The sequence below is a fragment of the Acanthochromis polyacanthus genome, chromosome 5 (genome assembly GCF_021347895.1).
Source record: "Acanthochromis polyacanthus isolate Apoly-LR-REF ecotype Palm Island chromosome 5, KAUST_Apoly_ChrSc, whole genome shotgun sequence".
Classification (NCBI taxonomy): Eukaryota; Metazoa; Chordata; class Actinopteri; family Pomacentridae; genus Acanthochromis; species Acanthochromis polyacanthus.
The window spans coordinates 4,430,690-4,456,964 of NC_067117.1; the positions used below are offsets into that span (position 1 = coordinate 4,430,690).

A 26,275-nucleotide genomic window follows, 5' to 3' on the forward strand; every position below is an offset into this window, starting at 1 on the left:
ACTGCTACGGTCCAACCTCCAGACTCAGCTGGACGCACCAAAATGACCAGATGTTATTGGTTCAGGTAAAGGAATTTATTGCTCAGTAGGAAATGGAACATAAAAAGTGATAAAGAACAAAAGACAGGTGGATGTTGTCAAATCAAAGAACAGAATATCGCAAAATAAAAGCCACCAGAGTTTGTAACTGAGATAAACACAAACAAAGTAACTAAACTCCACAGCCAAACTTAAGAAAGCAATAAATAAAAAAATACATATAAACTCAAATGGAACAATTCTACTTAGTATTTTCAAACAGACATTATCAAAGCATTAAATATCTTAGTAAATTATAGCTGATAATTTCACATTGAACGGTTTTTCAGCACCAGTCTGACACAAAAAAACACTTTTCTCTCACTGAGCGCAGTTTATATCTCCACTGCTGTAACTTATTTAAGATGTTCAGACATTGTGTTTTGAAAAGCACTAATAATCATTATCAGAGCTTGAAACACCTACTGCATGAATAAAACCAAATTGGAGAAATAATGAATATTAACAGTGAAAACCATTTCTAACATTCAGTTGAACGTGTTACTCAGCAGAGCATGAATAAGTGATCATTTACTTTGGCGACAATACAGACAAATGCAGAAAAGGCACAAACTGGTGAATAAAAATGCACCAGCAATGCATCTGTTTAACAGTCAAAACTTATGGAGAACCACCAGGGCTCCCTTTTAGTGAGTTTCATACAATGTTCAAACAAAACCTAGACTTACATTTATCATTATTTCGAGTTTACTTATTGTTTTCAGCGATTTTAAAGCCCCACTCTGTCATTTCTGACCTCGTGATCCTTTAATGAACCTGTACTGAACAGTCGAAGCATTTTTGCTGGCAGTTTGTTCTTTATTTTATTAATCTTTTGAATCGTATAGAAGTCGTACACGGTTAACTTAAACTACTTCTTGTGTTATCGGCTTAACACGACAACAAAAAGCGGATGTATTTAATAAAATTGTGGTAATACAGGTGAACGGTCGACGTTGTCCGATAATGGATGCACCCTGTTAAACAGACCGTTGGGCCGGCTGAACAAAGTGCGTAGAATCCTCAATACTGGCTCGCGCGTGCACAGCCAGAAAACCGTTAAGGGTTCGACCGGTTACCATTTTTTCTTAACTCTTAACACCACCGACAATATCGAGGTAATGAACCGGCTGTTGTTCGAAGGAATAACGTCCCGATCCAGTGGCTGCTTCGTGAAAATTAACGCTAAGCTAATATACTGAAGGTAGCCGTTAGCCGTGTAAACTAACGTCAGGTTACACCGGTTAATTTCCTAGCTAGCTAACTAGCTAGACTTTTAGCTTTGCCTGACGTCGCCTCCGAAGTTACTTAAAAGTTAAATGACATCTGTCATCATATGGAAAAAAAATACCGTGTTTTTAACAGCTATTTGGACGTTCAGTGTTGTATTTATTGTCATTTCAGGATGGAGAGAGACAGAGGTTTTAACTTCAAACTGTTGGTACCTCGTAGGGTGAATGCCGGAGAAATATCTGCTGTTAGACCTCAGGGAAGAGTTGGTGATTTCATTAATACCATGGAGGAGGTACGTTAATAAATAAGCTAGCCAACAATTAGTTAACTCAGCTAAATATTAATAAAGTCACCACTGACACTGTCCTGCCACCTCAGCATGACACAGTCCGGCTGTACAGTGATTAATATACTGAATACCAGCGATGAAAGCCTCAGACCGAGTCTGAGCTCCAGGTTTTCCCTGTTGTAAGCTGAATGCATAACTGAAGTGTACTATTTATCGTTTACACATTACAACTTACAGATCACAACATCTGCGAAGTGGTACAAAACTTCCAGTCACAAGTATCTGGAACTGAATGCTATAATATTTAACTTTACAATCAAAACGACGTAAGTCAGACAAAAAGAGACAAAAACAAGAGAAAATATGACAAAAATGTGGCACAAATAATTGCACCCTGGGGATAAATAAACTTTTCTGAATCTGAATCAAAATAACAAAAACAAGACAACAAAGCAAAAAAGAGACAAAGAAATAGACAAACAAGTTACAAAGCAACAAAAAATGGACACAAACATGACAAAAAAAGGAACAAAACGACAACAAAATCGACAAAAACACAAGAGAGACAAAAATAAACAGAAAACGACAAAAACATGAGACAAAAAGTTACAAAAATGAGACACAAAATGTCAAAGGAGCAACAAGCAATACAATATTTTACCTTATGATCAAAACAACTTGTCGTGGTCTAGAAATTATTTTAAATATGTAGTTTTGCAAATTTACAATTGGCAGTTAATGTCTTCTGTGTCATTTTTGCACTGTTTGGACCCTCTGGCATGCCGGTTTTGACCTGCGGGCCACATGTTTGACACCCCTGGTGTAAGACGATGTAATCATTCACTTGCTAAATGTTTTTGCTCTTTTCCATTAGAGTCACAATAAATGTCATGACAAAGAGCCAACCATGCCTTTCCCCAATACGAGTCTGACTGCACCAACTAAACCCACCAGACAAGGTATTTTTTATTCCCAACACTGGCTACAAAATTTCAAGACAGGAATTGGCACGTACCTTGCACATTATTCCAATTTGTCCTTATTTCTTTTCTAAAGACTTCCCCAAGATGAAAGTTGTGCCACCAATGGAAAAAGACAAGGTAATGTTTTCATTGTAGAAAAATGTGCTGCATGAACAGGATATATTTGGGCTTTGCAACCTGTGTATTAAGTGGCGTAGTGGTTAGTGCTTTTGCCTTGCAGCAAGAAGATCCCTGGTTCAAATCCCAACTTAGGCCTGGGCTCTTTCTGCATGGAGTTTGCATGTTCTCCCTGTGCATGTGTGGGTTTTCTCCGGGTACTCCGGCTTCCTCCCACAGTCCAATAATATGCTGAGGTTAATTGATGACTCTAAATTGCCCGTAGGTGTGAATGTGAGTGTGATTGTTTGTCTGTATATGTAGCCCTGTGACAGACTGGTGACCTGTCCAGGGTGTCCTTTGCCTGAGTTAGCCCTTTAAGCTTCAGTCAATTCCAGCCATTTTCAGTACAAAAAATCGCTAATATTCTATTTTTAAATTTAAAAAAATGCCGAAAAATACAGGGAATATTGGACGCGCATCGCGAGGTGCATTTCCTTGAAAACGACCGATTCGTGGATTTTATACTGACTTCAGGACATGTTTTGGACAAAATAGTTTACTGGCTTGTGTCGTCTGGATGTAAAAGGTTGGATTATGGCCGTTTTTTGTGGAATATTTTTTTCTGTGTGTAATAATGAACCCGGAAATGTGAGTCGCGCTGTGTGCGTTGAAGCCGTGTATCGAGAACGGATGGATGGATATTCGTTTTTGTCGGACAAATGTGTTTTTCTCACCCGCTGTGGTAATCACATCTGAAAGTGGTTTATACCGGCGGATTCATGAGAATCTAAGCTTTCCATCGGTGTATAGTGTTTGTATGATCGCGTTTGCAGCCGTCTGACATTCTTGAAATTCCTATGCAAATTAGCAGGTGTACCGCCGCCGGTACACTGAAGTTTAAGGGGTTAGCTGGGATAGACTCCAGCACCCCCCGTGACCCTAGTGAGGATAAAGCGGTGTATAGAGAATGGATGGATGGAACCTGTGTATTATAAAATGTGTCTGTTTACTTCCTATCATCACTGTTCCCCCAGAATAATTGCAACCCTGGTCAGCTTTACTCCAAGCTGTTTGATGAAGTTGAAAAAATTAAGTGTTGGAAAGTCAAAGTTGATTCTGACAGTGTGCAAAACGAAAGGAGACTTCAGGACAACAAAAGAACGATGGAAACTCAACGCAAAGCTATTCAGGAACTGCAGGTGACAAGCTTTCTTTTTCTGACTTTTTGTCTTGTTCTTTTTTTATTTAAGGATCATTGATGATGAGAAACACACTTGTAACGCATGTGATATCTGCAGTGGTATGTTTTGTGTGTTTCATTGCAGTTTGGAAATGAAAGTCTCAGCGTAAAGCTGGAGGAACAGATCAGTGAAAATGAGGATTTGAGAAACAAGTAGGGGTTTTGTTTGAAAAGTTCTGGCTTTCACAGATATACTTTTTAAAAGCCAGATAATCATGATAATTTGATTGGTCACTTTAAATATTTTGTTTCTGTAATTGTTAGTATAAAATGCTAACATTCCATGTTTTATATACAGAAACAACGCAACAAGGAACTTATGTAATATACTCAAAGATACTTTTCAGTGGTCAGCTGAGAAAATGCATCTATGTAAGTAAACTGATTTAAGTATTCTGTCAGTATGTTTTTAAACGAGCCATATTATGAAGGTGCATTTTCATGGTCTCTGCATGTTTGTAGTTGAATCTGAAAGAGAAGAAACACATCACCTCTTTGTGCAAGCTAGTGACAATGTCAAGGTAAAGGTTTTCTTTCTTTCAGTTTTTTTGGACAGAAGTTTGTAAATTAAATTATTAAGGTTTGATTTTCAGTTTACAAATTACTTTTTTTTGTAGAAACTAACTGAAGGATTTGAAAGCCTTCGTATCCAAGTGGAAGCTGACCAACAGGAAATGCTGAAAGGTGTGTTTATTTCTTTGTATAGGTATTGGATTTCTTTGCTTCAGAATCTCCAAATCTTAAGATATGTTACTCAGTCAGAAATAACATAAAGGAGAAAATCCACCTTAAGTGACACTGGATGAGTTAGAGGTAGATTCCCAAGAAAGAAAGAGAAGATTTCCACCAGCATAAGAACTGACTGCTTTGTTTTTTCAGTTAAAGAGGGCTTGCTGGAGTTTGAAAGTCTACAAGAGAAGTATCAACAAGAATTTAAGATAAAAGATGAAGAGGTATGTTAAAAAAACGTCTTTAATTTCAGTTTATTGAGAACTTAGAATATGAAACACGTTAGCACAAGGTTCAAAACAGTCACCATAGGACTGCACTGTGTTCACAGGTTGTAATGCTAAAGGCAAAACTCCATGAAACTCAGAAGCAGTTGATGCAACTTCAAGAGGCAGCGAGTGAGATGATGATTAGATTCTGTAGTGTTCTGTTCATGTTAGGCAGTGCAACATTTGTACACTTTGGGATTTTGAGGATACCAAACTATTGTATGTTTACTACCTTTAAAGATCAACAACTTGAACTTCTCCGAAGTTCAAAAAGTGAGCAGAACTCTCTTCTTCAAAAACTGCATACTGCTGAGCAGCGCTGTAAAGAAACGGAGGTGAGTGTGGTGAGATTCTTGTCATTTCAAGTAAAATTAAGCTCCAGTGTTGTGGTGGATCTGCTTCGATTGAAATTGTGATGTTTCCTGGAAGAAAAATCTGGAAACTATCGCTGAAGCCTTGGAACAGAACAAAAAAGAGTATGCACAGATCATCCGAAGCAAAGACCTCAGCCTGCAGGAGCTCAGCACAGTTAACAGTCAGCAAGCAGTGAAGCTGGAGCAGGTTCAGATGACGGTTCAGGAGCTAGAAAATTCACTGAAGCTGGAGATACAGAGGTATAGTGAACTGAACTCTTGAAAATTCACCACATTTTCCAGATGATGTATAATACTACCTCTGTATTGTTTACTCCTCTGTCATTAAATTTGTGTTATGACTCACTTTGAAGGGCTACAGAGCTTCAGGGTGAATTCATGGCAAGCAACACAGAACTTGAAAGGAAAAACCTACTTATAGGTAAGCCTCACTGGTGAAATGTGTAGATATTTTTATCTGATGCTATTTCAAGCAGAATTGTTTCACTCAATAGGAGAAACAACGGAGCAGATTGCAAAGAAAGATGGTCTCATCAAAATCCTGGAAGACGAACTGGTAAGGTGTATTATGATAATGTTGAAAAAGTGTGTTCTTTGTTTTGACAACCATTCATTGCAAGCTGAAGACTACAGCAGATGACATAACAATTCTATACATTGTTGTTGTTCTTAGGACATAAAATCAAAATCTATTGAGTCCATGAAGAGTAAGATTGATGCCGCTGAGGAAAGAGTGCAGACACTTGTAGCTGATGTTTCACAGAAAACAGAAGAAATCCAGTTGATGAAGGTGATACAAACACTATCGATACTTCCTGCAGATACCTTATATAATTTATACCCCAGAAAACCGTTTTTTTTCTTTTTTCCATGATTCAGAATGAAGCAGAGATGGCCCTTAGTGAAAATACTGTGCTGAAGAAAGCTCGTGAAGCTGCTGAAAAGGAACAGCAAGACTTAAAAGAGAAGACAACTTTGACAGAGGTATTTACATGATTGTACTTGTCTTGCTCTGCTTAGCATCCCTGACACATACACTACCAGTCACAAGTTTGGACACACCTTCTCATTCAATGCTTTTTGTTTATTTGTATTATTTTCTACATTGTAGATTAACACTGAAGATTAACACTTTTTCTGTTTACAACATAATTTAATTTGTTTTCCTTTGTAGTTTTGATGCTGTGTCCAAACTTCTGACTGGTAATATAATCTTTTCAGGAAATTAGTTTTTATAATCATTGTATTAAGTGATCGGGGTTTTACTGCTTTACTGCAATATGTGCCGTTATGCTCTCAGATCAAAGTGCAGAAGCTGCAGGGACAGCTGTTCACCGAAATGCAGAAAAAGAAAGAATGCACCTTTCAGATGACGCAGCTGAAGGCAGACATCACGCAGCATGAGTGAGTTCTTAATAGCCAACTCCTGCATCACATTTGCCTGCAGAATATTATATTAAGCTGTTGTAATCTGAATGCCTGATGTTTCCTTTGTGTCATCTTCAAGAGTAAAGTATGAAGAGCTATTATGGAGCTTTAATGAGCTGCAGTCTGAGAAGACAGCCATTCAGCAGCAGTTTGACAATAGCTTCTCTAATGTGAAAGCTATTGAGGAAAACATGAAGGTCTGAATTATCTAGTCAAATGCAATAGACCATTTTCAATTTGCATTTGTTTATTTATTACTTGCTTTATTATGTAAAGTAAAATTCTGAAAACTGTTTTAAATCAGGTGAGTGAGGAGAAAGCAGTAGAACTCAAAAGAGAAATTCAAAGATTGGAAGAAGAAAACCAGTGTTTAAGGTGAGTCTGCGCTTCTGAGATCTGAAGAGGTTTGATCATCCATGGTCTTTAAGATTTAGATTTTTACATTTTCATTAAATAGAGAGGAAGCAAGCTCCATTAAAAACACAATCCAAGAGACTCTGCTGAAGAAAATTGAAGAAAATGTAAGTATGCTGACTAAACCGGCTTTAAATGGAAACGCAGGACTCAACAAAGATCCTTTGAATGCGCTAGATGGTGATTTATTTTCCCATTTGTGTACAGCGTGAACATCTGCTGAAAGAAATTGTACAAAAAGAAAAACAGATCAAAACTGTGGAAGCAAAGGTAAATAAATGAAAAATTGCAAGTGCTGTTATTTCATCATTTTCTGCAACTAAGACGACATTGTTTCTTTTTTAGCTGGCCAATGTCAGGAAACAATTTCAAGTCAGATTTAAAGCCCAGGAGCAATACAAGAAAGAGGTTTGTCATGACTGTGAAGGCTTGACTTGTGTGTTTTCTGAATAAAATGCTTAAGAAACAAATAGGTAAGGAGGTCGCAAAATCCAGTCAATTTGAAACGGGTGACGCTTTTTTGTCTTCTCCGGTGTGATGTCGATGTTAAACATTTAAGTAACTAAGCATTACCCAGTTTAATGTGGATGTTTGTTTTTTCTTTAGAACAAGAGGCTTCAGGAGGAGTCTCAGAACTTTAAAAAGCTTAAAGAGGAGGACCATCAGAAATTGCTTAAGGAGCTTGAATCCAAATCTAACTTGACAGCAGAGCTTGAGAATGAGGTGTGTTTTATGATGAAATGTTGTCAAATATTTTTAGCTCCACAGAATTTTAAAAAAGCAACTAAAAACATTTTGTGTTACAGATACAAAAGCTTAGCTCAACAGCTGCAGAGGCCATTAAGAACAAGGAAGACACAGAGCTCAAGTGTCAACATAAGATAGCAGATATGGTCGCACTGATGGAAAAACACAAGGTAAAATTATGAAGTACTTTTTGTGCTGTCAGAACATGGCCAGTTACAATATGTTGTATTGGAAGAAACTTCACATGTCGTCACCAGAGCCAGTATGACCGGATGGTTGATAAAAAGGATGCAGAGCTTGAGGAGGTAAAGAAGAAAGAGATGGACGCAGTTACCCAAGTGAAATCACTGGTATGATACTTTGAACATTTAATAATAATTCACCAATGGATAAGCTATTTGCTAATATAACCTAAACTAAATTCTTAAAATCAGGTGTTGGACCTTTCAAAGCATAAAACAGAAAGTGATGAGCTGAAGAAACTGCTGAAGACAGAAACAACAGAGAAGGTACGGCCTCATTTTCAGTTTTTGGCTTTGTACTGAAACAGGTTGTATGTTTTTGATAAAACTAATTCTTTGAGAAACGCTTTACCTTCAGGAAAACCTGCAGAAGAAGCTAATTGATTTGAATAAAGAGAAGTCTTCAGTGAAAGCCAGTCAGACCCCACAAACAAAGAACAAGCAGGTACATTTAAGTCAGCCAATAGTGGTTTGCTTTTTCAGTCATTTTAACTTAACTAAGAATACCTCTTTGTTATTCTAGTCAATAGCCTCAGACTACAAACAAGTGAGATGTTTTGAAACTCCAATCAAGAGCTCTTCAAAGACTCACATATTTGATTTCTCCATGACCAGAAAAACTCCTTCCTACAGGAATGATGACGAGGGTACCTCAGTTATTAAAAAAACTGTGAGTTTGATCTGGCAAAAAGTTTTAGACATATAAAAAAATGGTCTTATTTCAGACACAGCGTTAAATGTTGAGTTGGAAATCAAATTGGTGCAATTACTGTACATTACATTCTCACATAATGGTTAGTCAGGTTTTAATTAAGCCAAACTTGTAACGCTTCATCAGTGATGGCCGGTTTTACTCATCAATTACATTTTCAGATTTATCGACAGACCAGTTTGCAAAAAGGAAAGCAATGTGGACATTAGAAAAGAAAGTAATGCGAGTGAATGGATGATTGTGAAATATGGCGGGTTTTATGGTGACTGAGAATGTTGGACCTTGAGTCTTCTAGTCAGTCTAGTGGGAGGGTCTGCCTATTAATTATCTTTACCTGCAAGAGACAACAAAGCAAGTCACAACCAAACAGGCCTGAGGACCAACACAGTGTGTATTCATGTGTAGAAGTGTTCAGTGAGCGTGTCACTCTTGGGTATTACTAAATGATAATGGGAAGATTTTCTGTTGCCTGCAAATCAGATTAACTGTGTGTAACAATTTATCTTCTGTTGTTCAGGAATCTGCCACTGAATCAATCAGAACACCAAGTGAAACATCACTGAGGACCAAGGTAGACGACACTTTAATGTATTCATGTGTGAAATGTTAGTGCATTTAGTGATAGAGGTAATTATAATGTTAATCAACATGCCTCTCATATGTAGCATTTATAAAAAGCCAGACTGACACTGACTTTGTATTTTAGCACATTTTCACTGAAGACCTGAAAACACCAGGAAGAGTTACAAACAGAGTCGGCGGCACATCAAAGATGAAGGTAATATACCGTGTCATTCTGATGTTTTCCAAAGTAAATCAAATATGAATGCATTTTGCTGACATTTACTCTTTCAAATCGCCTGCAGTTGTACAGAATCAGGACTCCTCCTTCTGCTGAAAAGGCAGCACAGTGGGGCAAGAGCACCATTGAGCTTGATCCCAGGTCTGACAGCTCTGATCAGAATGATCTCCTGGTGAGCAATAATCTTATTGGTTGGAGTTGATTTGTTAGAAATCTGCCAGAAACCTGTTTGGTTTTATGATTTTTTTAAAGAATAATGTCTGCAAAATTAGGACAAGAAATGATTCGTTCTTTTGCTTCTTGTCTGAATAGAGCTTTGTAAATGCACCCGAGCTGAATATTTCTGCTCCACGCTGCAAACTCAACATCTTCAAAAAGGTAATATGAGCACAGTGGTGTGTCATGACGTAATACATAATCCATGATCCGCTTATTCTGCATGGATAAAGTTGTTTGTTTTCCCAGCTTCAGAGCCCGGCCACTCATAAATCACCAGGGAACTCCTTAAAGCTGGCTGCAATGAAAAGGATGAGAGATGCTGGCTGGACTGCTGTCACTGGCTGTGACAGAAAAAAGAAGAAGACCACTGAGAAGATCTTTGCATAAGTAGTGCTGTTACAGATCACATAAACTGTGGTAATAACATGAGACAGGTAGGCGTTTATATTCTCACTGGCTTTACATTTAGTGGTAATACTGTTCTGTATCATATATAGAAATTACAGACTTTTTTCTTCTTTGCATAGAAAGTGTTGCTGCAGGTCAAATAAACACTATTGTTAGTGGGGAGGATTTCAGTGTTCAAGTTGTAAGTTTTATGGTGGCAGGTTTAAGGCTGTTTTCAGGTGTTTGTCTAGATTTGAAATGACTGTAGTGTGACCAAAAAAATCCATTTGTTGTAGCACTGTTGTATGAATTACATATATTTATGCTAAAAACGTCTTTGACAAAAAATGACCAATGACCAGATCTTTGCTTGAGTAGTTACACAACAGATAAACAGTGATACTATTAGACAAGCTTAAGTGTGTGTATTCTCAGTGGCTTAACATTTATGGATGATATTGTCAGAGCAAATATATTAATAACAACTGTTTTTGGTTTTTTTTTGGCATGCATAAAAACACGAACACATGTCAGCAGAACAGTTTGTTGATGGACAGATTTCAGTGTTTAACGTTTTTAGAAAGATTGTTTTCAGGTCTGTGGGTAAATTTGAAGTGACAGTAGTGTCACCCACAAGACTGTTTGTTGAAGTGCTCTTGTATGGGATTATTTCTTTATTGGCATCCACGCTAAATGTAATTAATTCTGCATAAGTTCATATTGTTGCTGTTCCAAAAGGTGAAGTAGTTTTACAGTATATTATATCTCATTGTTTTTTTGGTATCCTAGTATTGATACAAGTAAATGTTTAAATCAGTCAGTATTGTCCTTGTTTGAATGTTCTGCGCATCATCATTTTGCATTTTCCTCTTTGCATATCCTTGTGAAGAATTCAAAATTCCCCAGGGGTGAAATTTTAGTCTTCAAATGTATATGTTCATTGGCGGATGATGAACGTCAGTTTTGTCCATGACAGTCAAGCACCAAACTGTAGGAACTCTATCTGTCCATTAAATGAACTCAAGTCGAAACTGAGACTCGTTTCCAGGAACCGGAGGTACATTATCGTAGATTGGATGGTCATCATAAAGTCCTCCAGAAATTACAAGCGTGTCGTCGTCTGCCACAAATCCGTCTGTTGGAAATGAAGCAGGTATTTTTAACTATTGCTAATAAATGAAATGGCTTGCATTGATTGTATGACGAAGAACGACTCCTTACCCGTGTTGTCTGTGTTGTGAAGAGGTTGGTGCATGAATTGGATTTTGTGTTTGCATTTGTGAACCATAAACATAAGCAAGGCAGCACCAAACGCTCCAAGTACAGCACTGAAGACAATAGTGATGGTCTTTTCAGAAGCGTTAAGGCCCAAACCTAGTGGCAGCAAAGAAGGAAGGAGTTAATGCATTGACGACACTCCAGACCAGATCACAGAGCCTGATGCTTACCGTTAGTGGTCCTGTTCACTGGCTGAGGAGTTGCACTGACGGTGTGTGATGAATTTCCAGTTGTAACTGCTGTGGTGTTGGGCGTACTTGTGTTGTCTGCTGCGGTCTGGTTTGCTTGTGTAGTCAGAGTAGTAAATGTTGGAGTTTGAGTGGTCGGCGTTGTGGTTTTCAGAGATGCTGGAGGAGGCGACATGGTTGTTGACTGAGACGTCTGGGGCTGATTTGTGCTCTCAGTTTTGGCTGCTGTGGTTTTGGTGAATGCTCCTTTGTCCTCAGTCGTGCCGGTATATCGTGTCGTGTCCTCAGACAATGTTGGCATATCAGTTACATGTGCCGTAGAGTTAGGTTGTTGTGCTTTTGGAGTTGTGACAGTCTCTGTGTTGTTTTCTGTTTGAACCACAGCAAAAGAAAGTGCCAGAAGGCAACAAGCCAGGGCAGCAACCATTGTATCCATGGCCATTAGATCCTGTACTGGAGAGCAAATCATGGACTGAGAAACACTGGAAAACTGCACTTATTTCCCTTCTCAGTAATAGTCAGTCTCAACCCAGAATCTGAATTCAAGCCCTTGATGATGTCTGCAGTGAAAAGAATACCTGAAACAAGATGTCTGTAGAAGCATTTAAAACACTTTTAAAGATTACATTAACATATTTAGAGAGCGACACACTGAACATGGCGCACTAAGAAAATAGACAGTGGCCTAGCAGTTCACTGGTCTGTTGTAGTTAAGTTGATGGAAACATGTCTGTTGACGAAAACCAGACACTGATTAACCACCAATACAGTCATTATTTTTAAAATCCAGCTCACCTTTCTTTCTTTAGTCGGTATCAGTGAAAAAGCAAACTTAGTTCACTTCCCTGGTCGTCAGTGTTCCTCCATGTCACGGTCGACACTTCACTTCCTTCACGTCCTGGAACAAGGAAAGGGTTGGTTTTCTGGCTTAGTGGCAGGTAAAAGTGGGCAGGGCAGCGCTTTGTCAACGTCCTCTATTGTACGTTGCCAAGGAGACAAAGGACACAGTTATGACATAGTCCAAAGCTCAATCGCTCCTTCTTGCTCTGTTCAAACAAATTATTCTCCCCGTCAGTCGATGAGACGTGTTTGACAGATACGCAATAAACGTCTCCCTTGGCTTCATTAACCTGTGTTCCCTGCTGCAAACATACAAAGTTTGTGTGTTTGTGTTTTCAGGCTTAGCACTGAACTTGAACTTTGTACAAAATATTTATTGACAATTAATTACCAACGTGTACAGGCAGTTTATCAAGAGGGCACAATTTACATATAAAAACAACCAGTTCATAAACAAATAGAGCCGTTGTTTCTTCAACACAGCAATGCCATCATCATACATGCTGTAAAATAAACAACGTTCCAGTTTGCGTCAGCGTAAAACGAGGGACAGTGTTCAGGTAGAGCGTGGAGATAGTGTCTGGTATCAGCGAGAACATCTACACAGAGGACAATAAAAGTGAAACAATGCTGCCACAACACCTTCAAACAGGAAATGGGAGCAGCTCAATCAGTGAGGCGCAGGACATACGACCTTGTGCCATTATAAAACCTGTAGGCGGTGCTAACAAAGCTATTTTTAGAAAACATTTTCCTTCAGTTCTCTTGCTTACTTTTCTTACATTTCAGTGCTGAGTGTAGCTACACAGATGATTTAATCTTCACAAGTTTAAAATACATATAAATAGGCAAATGCTGATATTGAAGTAATAATTGCTTGTCATTTTTGTATTAAAATGACTCTGTAGTGAAACATTGTATTGATATAGAATGTGTGTGCAGAATCCCAGCCGTCCTGGTCGTGGTTAAGGTAGGAGCTTCGGTAGAAAGCATCCGGACTTCTCTTGTAGGTTCCTCATCGAGTGACATCACAGTCTTGTACATTTTTCAGCATCTTTGTCTGTCACGTCTTTGTCTGTGAACGCCAGGTTGTCTGCTCCCATGGAAATGTCTGTTGGAGGCTTTCCTTTGAAGTCTCTTGCCTGTAGCGGGTTGGCAACAAAGCGTCAGGTTTATTAAAAGTCTTGTGCAGTTTAGATTACTGGTATGTCCATCCTTTGATTTTCTCACAAAGGGTGCGGGTCTTCTTACCTGTGATTTGTTGCAGTAGCGGAAGCAGAGCAAATCACTCTTCTTCACAAACAGATCAGGATTGTGATGCCTTTGCTTGCATCCACCTATAAAAGGCAGAGACGTGTGATCCCTTTGTTGTTGCACAGTTGATCAGACATTTATACGGGTCAATGTGTAATTGCAGGACTTTTAGTAACACATTTTTGCTGTTTTCAGGCCGAAAATCAACATGAAACAACTCTAACCAAACAGCACATGACATTTTTAGAGAAACATTTTTCTAAATATTATTTATAAAATTGAGTAAAACTGAAGTTATTCATAAAGATATTGTACTAATATCACACACTACTTTATATAAAATAACTGAGAAAGCCTTGGAGTCTTGCCAGTCTTTTCTTCGAGAGGAAATGACATCATGTGGAGCGGGTCATGTGACTTCCTTGAGAGGTGTTTTTGTAACGGGTAACAGTAGAAAATGATTTCTCAGACACAGATAAAATTAGTTCATTTTCATCTATGATTTGATATGTTGCCAAAAAAGAAATATCTTTCTTGATTATCTCAACTTGATTAAAGAACACAATCAAAACAATTTGTGAATAAACTCATTTTATTATTGTTTAGCTATTTAAAAGGTTGTTGTTAGTAAGTTCAGACAGTTATTACCTCCGCCAAGGAGGTTATGCGATTAGGTCCGTTTATTTATTTGTCTGTGTGCGTGTCTGTGGACAGGATTTCTCGGAAACTACTTGTTGGATCTTCATGAAAATTTTCACCAGAGGTGGATCTTGGCCCAGGGAAGACTCCATTCAAATGTTGTGTTGATCCGGTTAAGGATCTGGATTCTGGATCCGGATTTAGATTTTCCAACTTCGTATCATCTTCCCTTGGCGGAGGTCAGAAATCTCGGATTGCTCTTGTTGAGTTGACATTTTAGTCATTTTTTATTAATAAGTGATTGTTTCCAGAACAAATAGTTATGGAATTTGTAAAGACATGATCATAACGAACATAAAAGAAACTTTATTTTTCTCTTTACTTTTAATGAAAATATATGCAAGATATCCCTAAGTCCCTCAATTATATATTGACCCACACAGCAGGAGAACTAATTCTGTTTCTGCAGTAATGTGGAGGTCAGGAAATGATATCTCACCTGTGCTTATGCTCACCAGGAGGCCACAGATTATTGTGACCAGAGTGCCGAACGGACCAAAGTAGAGGTAGGACAGGGAGTACCAGGTGTCTGCAAGAGCTGGCCTGAAACTGACACAGCAAGTAAAAATAAATAGCCCTGCAACTCCCTTCTGATGATGTGCTGCACAAAGTAGGGCTGACTGGTTATTAAACAGAATACAACCATGGTGATGCCCACTCATACCAGAGTGAGCCAAACTGTTTTCAAAGCAGTTGCTGAGCTGCAAATCTAAAATGAGAATTAGCCCTTAAATCATTTGCATACTTTAATATGTCAAGATGTGACCGTTTCATGTTGCTTGAGTAACAGCAGACGGGCTTTTGTTGAATGTAAACTGACTTACTCTGTTTCTGGAGTACTCCAGGGAGTTACTGTTGTGTAGCTTGGCTCCATTGTTCTGTTGCAGCCTGTAGTGTTGACTGGCAGAGGTAAAGTCTTTACAGCTGTTGGTGGATAAAGCTGGCTTCCGATCCCCACCCACAGAGTCAACGCCAGACCAGTGATCAGTCCTGAAAGTGCTCCCTGTAAAGTAAATATGACCGCAATCAATTACTTCCTCACCGTGGCACATTTGTGTTTTTACACTTGTGTTGTTGGAGGGTGAGGCTGTGCTACTGAGTGTTCCAATAGTAGGAAATACTCACGATTGAATTTGACGTTCGGAAAAAGATGCCGAGCAGAAACAGACCGAGAAGTGGCCCGTTGATCATGCCAAATATGGACAGAGCTGCCTGAAAATAGAAAAACTGTCAGGAGGTTTGCAGTCCCCCACATTGGGCTCACGGTGGTGCTGTAGAGCAACAAATGACTGCAGTGGTTTTGGGAGAAGTCTACCTGCAGAATGCTCCCCATGGCTGAGGCTACTCCTGCCATCCCAATGCACACGGCTCCAAAGAACACACCTGGGAGAAGGAGAAACCTGCATTATTGAAAGAAATCTGTGTGCAGCTTTTAAAGTGCACATCCAGAAGTTGTTTGGTGCAAATCTGAAGGCAGATTAGCAACATTTTTGTAGTAATGCGGGTCATACACATTAGAAAAGTGCTTGTTGTGATCAGTGTTTTATAAAAAATCTACAAAGATGCTTAAAAAAACAAGTCATTTTCCTTCATGTGTTTCAAATAAATTACAATAACTGTCAGTTAATTGTGGACTGTACAATTTCTCCCCCTTTTGCAGAAGGGATACATAATCAACAAACTTTTCCATGCACAGTATCGTCGGACACTTTCCTAGGAGACTCACAGTCTGTCGTATCAATCTGTAGTATCATACCTATAAAAGGCCCAGACATGTAATCCCTTTGTTGTTGATCAGACATTTATATGGCTCAATATGCAATTGCGGGACTTTTTGTAATACAGTTTTACTCTTTTCAAGCCTAAAATCAACAAAAAACAACTACAACTAAACACCACATGGCATTTATGAGAAATATTCTTATCATTATTATATATACATTTGAGTAAAATTCAAATTGAAAGTTTTTTATAAAGATATTGTAGTAAACCTGTTGACATGCGAAAAGTCCAAATAAATTCACTCATTGTTCAAGTGCAATACATCTGTTTTATCTTAGTTCATTTTCAGTTAATCTTTCTTGTTAATAGTACTAGTGTACAGTTTACATATGTGTGTAATCTTATGCAGAGACACTTCACACAAACAGTTTTAGAAACTTGCCTTTTGTATTTTGTGTTGTTTGTTATTTCTATTTACTACTAACTTCTGTGTAATTGCGTATATTCCAGTAACCTTTTATAATGTTTTATGCATTCTGGAAAAATATTTTCATGAGTGAAGTAGGTCTTATCTTATCTTATCTTAAATCTTAAAAGTGAACAAGAACGTCTGCCAGGACAGATGATGCATAAAAACCGCCTGTATTGCATTAAGAAAAAGCTGTATTATCTTAGCTGCACAAGTCGTCTCACATAAAACGAGATTGCAGACTCGTTATCTTCATCTTACCCTCATAAAACATGTTCATAGATCCCGTCCACTCCATTTTTCTCTCAATAAATCTACCTAGTGACGTACACTACCAGTCAAAAGTTTGGACACAGCTTTTCATTCAATGCTTCTTATTTATTTGCTTTATTTTCTACATTGTAGATTAATACTGAAGATTAACTCTTTTTTGATTGCAACATAATTCCATATATATTCTTAATAGTTTTGATGTCTTCAGTATTAATGTACAGTGTATAAAAGAATTACATAAAAAACATTAAATGTGACTTTTGACTGGTAGTATTTTAGATCATCGTACTATTACCCTGTTTCCTATAAAGTTTGGTCGTGGAAACGATTAAAAAATAAAAAACATTTTAATGACTGAATATTGTCACTTAATTGATAAGATTTCCTTTTCTCACTGTTATCACGGAAGCTGACATTTTTTTTCGACACGTGGAACTGGTAATGCTTTAAATCCCTATTATGAGTAACGAGATAAGATAATGGTTATCTTGGTGTCTACTGGCATCATGTCAGTGCCGGGTCTGGAGGTTATAAAAGCTACACTGTATGTTCGTTCCAAGAATGTACCGCAAACTCATGCTTGACCAGGAAACACTGGAGGACTTTGGCTCATTTCCAGATTGACGACTATTAAAGAGAAAGGAAAGATTCCAAAGAAAAGACTCAAGAAAAATTCCTCAGAACTGTTTTTTCTTTGTAGAACTGAGTCACTCTTAGCCTTAAAGTTTCTAATTCCTGCTCATTCTTGGGCTACTGTAAAAGTAGTTTTTTTTACGACTTACTCAGGCCCATGTTCATCCAGGTCACTTGTTTCGCTGTGAAATTTTTGCACACCGGAGCAAGAAAGTCTTCCACCGTGACGGCTACAAGGGCATTAATGCTGGAAGACACTGTGCTGAAAAACATGCAACGGTAAGCTTTTAGACACCGAACACAACAGTCACGAGGATTCACTGAAATGGAAGATTAGATAGCAGAGGAGATCAGTCTCAGCTAACATGCTAATAGTGGTTTCTTGTCTTAAATATTAATATGATGATAGAAAAGTAGCAGCAGAAATAATTAGTAGTAGTCAGTGGAACAATAATGTGGACTTCCCTCTGGCAGTAACTGAGCTTGTTTGTTCATTCTGCCTTAACAGTAGGACATTATGTGCTAGAACATTTCCTTATCACTACAGGACTCTAATACTCAAATAACATGCGTTTCCTTTTTCCTTGTTAGGGTCCGATCACCGAATGGTACCAAGACCTTATTGAAAGGCAAGGAAAGATTATTTTTCTTCTTCACTATTATTCTTTTTTTGGCAGACTTCATTTAGACTTTTGAAGGCCTAAAAATACTTGAAAACAGGAGGCAAAATGGCTCAATAGTCTCACCTGGAAATTTTCAAGCATTTACTACAGTCAGTGCGTGTCATCTGCTGCTATGAAATTTAGTACACATATGTAGAACGTCAAGACGTGCAAAAAAGTCTATTACAACCATTCCCAAAACACAATTTTAAACATTTCCTACAGTCAGTACTGTCATCGAGAGCTATGAAATTTGGCACGTGTCAAAACGCACAAAAAAGTCTATTACAACCATGTCTAAAACACAACAGGAAGTCAGCCATTTTGAATTATGTGTCATGTTTTTAATGTTTTTGGGTCAATTTTGGACATTTTCAAAGCTATGAACTCAGTCAGGGTAACCCCAACAGAGCTGAAACTTGGCCAGGATGCACAGCAGGCATGGGTGATCAAAAGTCATGAAAATGCTCCACAAAAGTCCCAGCGTGTGGAAAAGATTTTGACGTTTCGCCAAGGAACAGGAAATGCTGCATATCTAGTCTGTACATGCTCCAATCAGCCTCAAACTTTACATGTGTGATCAGAGTCCAACCCTGATGATCCATAGATCGATACACAGTCAAAGCGCCACCTGGTGGACAGTTTTAATAGCTCGCCATCAACAAGGCCATAGACCAAAATTACACCTGTTGGACTTGCTTGGAGTCGCTGACCAACAAGGATGCAAGAACCCCACCAACCCACCCAAGGCTGCTTGCAGCTTTAATTTGTTTTCAAGTTCTCACCTCAGGGTGCCACTATATGCTGCAGCCACAAACAGACCAGGGATTCCAGGGTAGATGTGCAACATGTCCATGACGAGGTAGGGCAGCAGCTGGTTGACAAATGTTTCACTGTTAATCATGATGCTTCCTTACATAACAAAATACTAGTAAAGACAAAACTGCAGCTGTGGTTACCTGGTCGGAAGAACCGACATCACCATTCGAAATTGGGTCACAGTTCTTGTAAATGGAGTACATGGTTAAGCCAGCAAGCATAGCCAGAGTCACAGTTACCAACAAGCCACACATGTTCACATACAGAGACCTGACAAATGACAGGAGACTTGTTAGAACATGAAACTTTGCTCGCAGCCATTGGAATGCATGTAATTGCGGTGCATGAATGCTCACATCTTGGCGTGTCCCAAAGTTTTGCAGGAGATGTAGCGCTGCACCTGGGACTGGTTGATGGAATAGATGGACAGCCACATGATGCTACCACCGACCACTATGGTCCAAAAAGTGTGTCGCCTAAGAGGATCTGGGTCAAAACTGTGGTGAAAAAGGTCAAGAAGTTGTGAAAGAATGCAGTAGATTCTGTTTCAGGAAATTAGCAGTTCAAACTTGATAATGTGGGATGACATTTCTGAGGCAGTCAGCAGGCTTTTCATCAGTGACATACAGTTTTCCTCATGTCCATGTAGGTTCTTATTCATCCAAGTCATGGTTATCAGTGTAAATCAATCCACTAGACTTTAAGAAAGTTCCTTGAAGACGTTTCACCTCTCATCCAAGAGGCTTCTTCAGTTCTGGTGGTAGTTGGTGTTGCCTCAACTTTTAAACCTCTGTGAAGTGTGTCCAGGGCTATTATTCCAACGACCAATACCAAAACTCATCTGACTACTCAACGATGGTCGTTGTGAGTATCGGTGGGGGTCGTTGAAATGCGTCACTGAGCCCTTGCGTGCTAATGGTGGTCATTAGCATGAGTCTGCTGAGTAGTTCTTTTGGGGAGTTTTGAAAGGACCTGATTGTATTGATTGATTTTGGACAGGGAGGACAGATGGTTTGAGAGAAGAGTGAAAGAATGAACAGGAGGGGTGGTCTGTGACATCATCTTTTGCCAATTTCCAATCAGGTCCTTTCAAAACTCCCCAAAAGAACTACTCAGCAGACTCATGCTAATGACCACCATTAGCACACGAGGGCTCAGTGACATCTGTGCATTTCAACGACTCTCACTGATACAACGACCATCATTGAGTAGTCAGATGAGTTTTGGTATTGGTCGTTGGAATAATAGCCCTGGACACACTTCACAGAGGTTTAAAAGCTGAGGCAACACCAACCACCACCAGAACTGAAGAAGCCTCTTGGATGAGAGGTGAAACGTCTTCAAGGAACTTTCTTAGTCCAGTGGATTGATTTGAATTACTTTGGACAGTTTTTCTCAAAACTGAGTGGAAAATCGTAGGAAAGCTCATTTAACTTTGTCCTGTGGCTGCAAATGTAGAGGGGTAATTAAAAACAAAGCCTAATAAAAATGTGACACAAGTCTGCTTGTGTACTCACTCGAACGCATGTAGTCGACCTCCTTCCCGAGCATCTTCCCAGATGTTTGTTAGGCCTCCCTGTATTACAGCTCCTCTTGCTATGACAATCACAAAACCTGCCAGCATGATCACCAACTGCATCACGTCTGTCCAGATTACTGCTTTCAGACCACCCTGAAACAAAATCCAGCGATGCATTAACATGTAGAGGATAACTTTACTTCCATAAGCACATCGGATAGTTTTATTAACCGCAAGCTGAAATACATGGATGACAGTAGCAAAGTGTAAAACTAGTGTCAAACTGCAGTGTACCAGACTGTTTGTAGTTGGAAATACAAATATACTTTGCCCAACGAATACTTTTTGAAATGAGACGATACCAACCAAAGTGCAGTAGATGATGCACACCGCTCCTGTAGCCACCAGCACTCCCCACAGGTGAAGTCCAGTGACTGAGTAATGAGAAAATAGCTCAGTTATGATTGTATATGCAGCTTTTGACACGAGATAGATGTTTCTGCCTTCATTTAAACAGTCTTCTTTAGAAAAGTTTAAGACACACAAGAGAGAAAAAGTAGCGTACACACTCAGGACAACATGTCACTGTAAGAGGATTAGACAGAATAATGTATATCCAGGTTGCAGTTCAATAAAACAAACAGAAAAAAATCTTGTATACCCTCGTTCTGTGAGCTTCTGTGTGCTTTAGCTTACTTTGATTTAGTGCGAGAGCTGGAGCATAGATGACTAAACCGGTGTACAGGGCCTGAGAAGAGAAGTCACCATTAGTTGATTGGGTGGAAACACAACAAGCCTGTGATTCATTTTAATGGTTTCTTGGACCTGATATCAAGAATCGGTTTTACATAAGCCAAAAAGAGTGGAGTGGGAGGGGGGCAGGTGCTGTTTTTCATGTTACATGTAGCATTTTAACCGAGGGCATTTGTTCCTCTGTTCATTGTTTTATATTTTCTCACCAACAGACCACAGTCAGTGAGAGTGGGAAAACACCATCTCCAGCTCCATTTCTGTCTCCATCGGATCCCCACAGGGATGTGTCCTGAGTCCACTACTGTTTACGCTGCTGACGTATGACTGCTGCTCTGCATCGAACCACATCATAAAGTATGCGGATGGCACAACAGTAGTGGGTCTCGTTCAGGACAATAACGATCAGTCCTACAGAGAGGAGGTGAAGCGACTGATGGACTGGTGCAGCGTGAACAATCTGCTCCTGAATGTTGAGAAGACCAAGGAGTTGATCAACGACTTCAGGAGGAAGCAGCGCAGTCGTTCACCTGCCATCATTGACAATAAAGCTGCGGAGGTGGTCAGCAGCACAAAATTTCTGGGGGTGCACATCACGGACAATCTGGGCTGGTCATTACACACATCATCTCTGGTCAAATGGGCTCAGCAACATCTGCACTTCCTGCGATGGATGAAGAGAGCACAGCTTTCCCCTCCCATCCTGACCACCTTCTATAGAGGCTCCATAGAGAGCTGCTGACCAGCTGCATCTCCATCTGGTTTGGCAGCTCCAGGGCCTCAGACAGGAAGTCACTGCAGAGGGTGGTGAGGACGGCAGAGAAGATCATTGGGACCTCTCTTCCATCCATCCAGGATGTGGCACACAAGCGTTGTCTCAGCAGAGCCCTCAACATCATCAAAGACTCCACTGACCACTATTTTCTTACCGTCTGTGCGATGTACATTGTTGTCCCCAGCAACCGAATGGGTCGACTGAAGCGCATCTCCAGGTACTGGAAATGAAAAGGAAACCTGGACAATCAGACATCATGAAGCAGATGATGTGTGCCACTCTATGTTGACAAAATAATAGAGGTCTGTTTGTTTGCTCTTGTTAATTTTCACACATCTTTTTGAGGAAACAATTTTATTGCAGTTAGATATTGTACAACCTTTGACAGTGTGGTGAAACCTGGACGTATGAGATAGCAGAATCAGCCACAAAAAGGAGACTCTGATGGAACAACAGCTGAATAAGGGAACATTGTGATATTATAACCTGTGATTTATATTCAAATTATGCCAAAATCCGATGAATATGTTTAAGCTAACTCAAACACTTATTTTTATTATCTTTGTTCAAGCAGTAACCAGGTCAGAAGAACAGCTCACTCTGAAAAGTGATGTTTTTGGTTACCATAGGAAACTGATGATTCTTTTAAGAATTTTGATAACTGTTAAACTAAGGGATTTTTAACCTGGTAATGAGGTAAGAAGTCAAGAGCTAAGGTGAACTCGGGTCAAGTGTTGACCTTAAAGGTTTTTAAACTCAAAATAAACGTTAGGGATTGTTATAAATCTGTACACATTTTCCAAAAGATTGCACAATGGAATGTCAGTGACAGGAACATCTGCTCCTCCATTCCCTGATCAGGGGCCTGCTCTTAGCTGGAGACGGCGGGGCAGCTAGTCCGTTCAATAGATAGTTTCAGTTCCTCAAACATAGAGAGTCCATGTGATCGATGAATGGGAGAAGCATGAAGTCATTGCTCAAGTGAATTTAGTATGAGATCATTGCGTATGTTTAAGTGTGCTGTCATCACGTATGCAAAATCTGTCGAGAGCAGTAATGTTATAAAATGCACCTGAAAACAGTGCAAGTTAGGAGTCGTTGCGGGGTAGTCCCTTGATGCAAACCAGGGTAGAAATGCCCTGAGCTAAGGGGATTTTACCACACAACTCGGACGGGGGCTTCAACATGATCTGCTACGGAGTATTTGTTCTATTGGAATTATGGACGAAAGAAGTGCTCTTTCTACACTGTGTGAGGATTACGAAAGACTGTGATCAAAAACTAACGCTGACTGAAGGAACACTACTGAACTCTATTTTTTCCGTGAGGAACTGTACCAAAATGGATTAAAACAAAGCTTTTACTGGCCCAAACAACAAAAAATGGATTCAAGCAGATCGAAATCTGGCCCGAACCCCCTTCAGCTTCCCCCTGGACTCCGGTGAGCCTCAGAAGCTGACGGGGTTTCAGTTGAGCGACTGCCGACTACGGCCAAGCCAACTGCTCTGCCCCTCTAAGTTACGTAATCTGGGTGATTATTACTTCTCTAATATGAAAGCATAGTTCCACTTATGAGTTGTGTTAAGCAATTGAAGGAATATTAATATTTGATTAATTGTCTGATGATTAAGAGCTATGCTACGCCGTTGCTAAAATATTATAATAAACATTTATCCTGCAATTAAAGTTAACAGATTGAAAATTCTATTTATCCCTATCACAATGATTAATTATGAAGATTTTCTCTGGTGGTAAAAAGTCAAGTTATTGTGTGCATTACATCTAAAAAGGTTCTAGTCTGTGGGGCTGAGGGTGGCCTTTTCTAAACTTATCCCTGGGGTTTTCTATTGTCCTAACCTCTAAACTTTAACCTAGCAACTTACCAAATGCCAGACCCATGAGAGGAAAAGCTGCCGTTAACAGACGTGACTGGTAGTTAATTTGACCACTCAAAAGAGGCTACTCAGTGAAATTAGTTGTCAGAGGAAGCAGGATAGGTGTTTGGATGGAGACAGTAAGATGCTAGGTGGATTTTCCTCGCTCTGACCAGCTTAATCATTCCTCAGAATCACCAAAAGCACAAAAATCATTGCTTTTGGGGACTTTATTTATTTTTGCTGCATACTTGTAATGTGTAGCAGAAAATTGTAAATGAGACAATTTATTTTTCAAAAAATTTCGAAGCCCAAAAATCCCAGTGGGCTGTTGTAACCAGACCCGTAAGATGGAGAGCTGGTCCAGTGATTCTCTGACTATCAATTTCGTTGATTTAAGAGGAATCACTGTATAACCTTAAAGCTGCTGTCCGGAGTTTCCGTTTATTTTCAATTTATGTATCATTTTTTAACAAAGCTTAAATGTGTTAGTCTAGTTCGATACTATAATATAAAGTTAGTATAACGCGATATGAAAATTTATTCCTAAGCTCCGCCTTCCTCTCATAGACCCCCATGTTATTCCAAAAAGCGCCGGTTGCTGCCGACCAATCAAGTTCGAGCTTCAGCTTTGTCATGCTGTCAATCAACGCGCACAGCAAGCAAGCCCATGCAGAGGTGGGCGAGCTACGCACTACGCAACCGCGCGCACATTTGTTTTGCTTGTGGAGGAGAGAGCATCAGGGATCAGCAACTTCCAGAAAAGTTACCAATCCCACGGCTTGTCAGGCCAAGAGACTGCAGGACGTTTTTTGGCTCGGGGTGCTCGCGTCGCTCCCCGACCACGGCCTCCATAGCCCGGCTGACGGCTTCGTTTAGATGCCATGGTCGGGGTGCTCGCCTCGCTCCCCGACCACGGCCTCCATAGCCCGCCTGACGGCTTCGTTTAGATGCCCGACCTCTGGAGGAAGATGTTGGGGCGTCTGGGACATACTCTTCGTCAGAGGAGTCATGCAATTCTGAACTCTAGATAGAAATAAATAAACAATGTAACACATATACACGCGTAAATGCACTAAGTTTGATAAACAACGTCATCGAGAGGGATACACGAGTGTAATCACATATTGAAACTTTACTCGTTCGTCCTAGCAGATTCATGTTATTTTGGTATTAGGACAAGTTAGACTCAATACAGCATTCTAACGTAATTCCTTTATTATTTACTAAATGTACTAAATGTAGAAGAGTGGAAAACAGCAAAACAGGCAAGATGCTGCAGCACTCCGGGCACTCCTCTCATGTACTCCGCGCGTGCACAAATAAAGGGGCGAAATCAGAGGGAGGGACCACCAGTGTTTTGGGAGACACTGCGATTCAAACTCCGGACACGAGCTTTAAGGGTTTTTGTCAATAGACAAAACGTGTTGACATACATCATGGATGAATCATTATCTACCTTAACTTTTAAAGGTCTTGCACTTCTGTAGGAAAGCTATCAAGCACACATGGTTGATTGATTTTAACACTTTATTTCGTGTTGCACCTTGTACAAGCATCGGTGGCCTCTACTTACCTCATAGGCGCTGGTGATGGCCAGTCGGTAGAAAAGTGGTACAAAAATCTCAGCACTAATGGCAGACATGATGGCATAGGAGAACCCGAAGAGCCAGAAGGCAGTTCCGTACACATAGGCCTCAGCAGGTGTGCCAATGACCGTGATGCCAGACATGAAGCTGGCTGTGAGCGACATGGCAACCGGTACAGCTGTCATTTGCCGTCCACCCAACAAGAACTCTGCGCTGGTGGACTCCTTACGTCCTCGGAAAGACTGGAATAGACCGATGCCTGCTGACACCACAATAATTGCCGCAAAAACCACATAATCCCACACGGAGAAAGTGGACACTGGACCACCTGTTCCAACCATGGTTACTTCAGCTGATCGATCTGTCTGGTCTGTCGTTAAAAATGCCGAGATTCAACAAGATTTCTATGTTATGCAATCTTGGTAATGTTTGATGTCCTTCCCTCTGAGTTATCCTATAATTGTCCTGAAAGTCCTGTTGTGCATAGACCGATAACAAAAACAAAAATATGCTCTAAAGCTGGAGAGAGAAATGCCTCTCAGTGCATTTCAGACTCTTCAGAAATCAGCTGAGGTCATGAAAAGTCTGCCTTCAAGCCTTCAACACGGATGGATCCAAAAGACTTTCAAGTGTTAGTCCAAGTGTTGCTTCTTGCTCTGTCACTTTGCCCATCAGTGATGCCTGTC

The 26,275-nt window shown here is 39.8% G+C and overlaps 2 protein-coding genes across 2 annotated transcripts; one reads left to right on the top strand and one right to left on the bottom strand.

The window, feature by feature from the left end:
• Positions 1-8,148: 8,148 nt before the first annotated feature.
• Positions 8,149-11,062, top strand: sycp1 (synaptonemal complex protein 1). The gene is made up of 7 exons (XM_051947942.1): positions 8,149-8,233; positions 8,318-8,392; positions 9,355-9,408; positions 9,544-9,615; positions 9,704-9,811; positions 9,952-10,017; positions 10,105-11,062. Exons 1-7 carry the CDS (start codon positions 8,156-8,158, stop codon positions 10,243-10,245), a joined length of 594 nt encoding a protein of 197 aa, XP_051803902.1. The 5' UTR covers positions 8,149-8,155; the 3' UTR covers positions 10,246-11,062.
• Positions 11,063-12,952: 1,890 nt separating this feature from the next.
• On the bottom strand, positions 12,953-26,275 carry LOC110955585 (sodium-coupled monocarboxylate transporter 1-like). Its single transcript, XM_051947907.1, is given in 15 exon segments — positions 12,953-13,693; positions 13,803-13,888; positions 14,944-15,042; positions 15,300-15,507; positions 15,630-15,716; positions 15,820-15,887; positions 17,751-17,863; positions 19,049-19,137; positions 19,223-19,352; positions 19,439-19,579; positions 20,600-20,754; positions 20,968-21,035; positions 21,298-21,349; positions 22,281-22,346; positions 25,577-26,275. Coding segments are annotated over 15 exon segments (1,830 nt in total). The 5' UTR covers positions 25,931-26,275; the 3' UTR covers positions 12,953-13,579.

Excerpts from the sequence above, each read along its gene's own strand:
- sycp1 (XM_051947942.1), top strand. The coding sequence starts at position 8,156 with ATGGTTGATAAAAAGGATGCAGAGCTTGAGGAGGTAAAGAAGAAAGAG. Across the intron at positions 9,409-9,543 it reads AAACATCACTGAGGACCAAG|CACATTTTCACTGAAGACCT; the intron begins GTAGACGACACT and ends TTTGTATTTTAG. Across the intron at positions 9,616-9,703 it reads GCGGCACATCAAAGATGAAG|TTGTACAGAATCAGGACTCC; the intron begins GTAATATACCGT and ends AATCGCCTGCAG.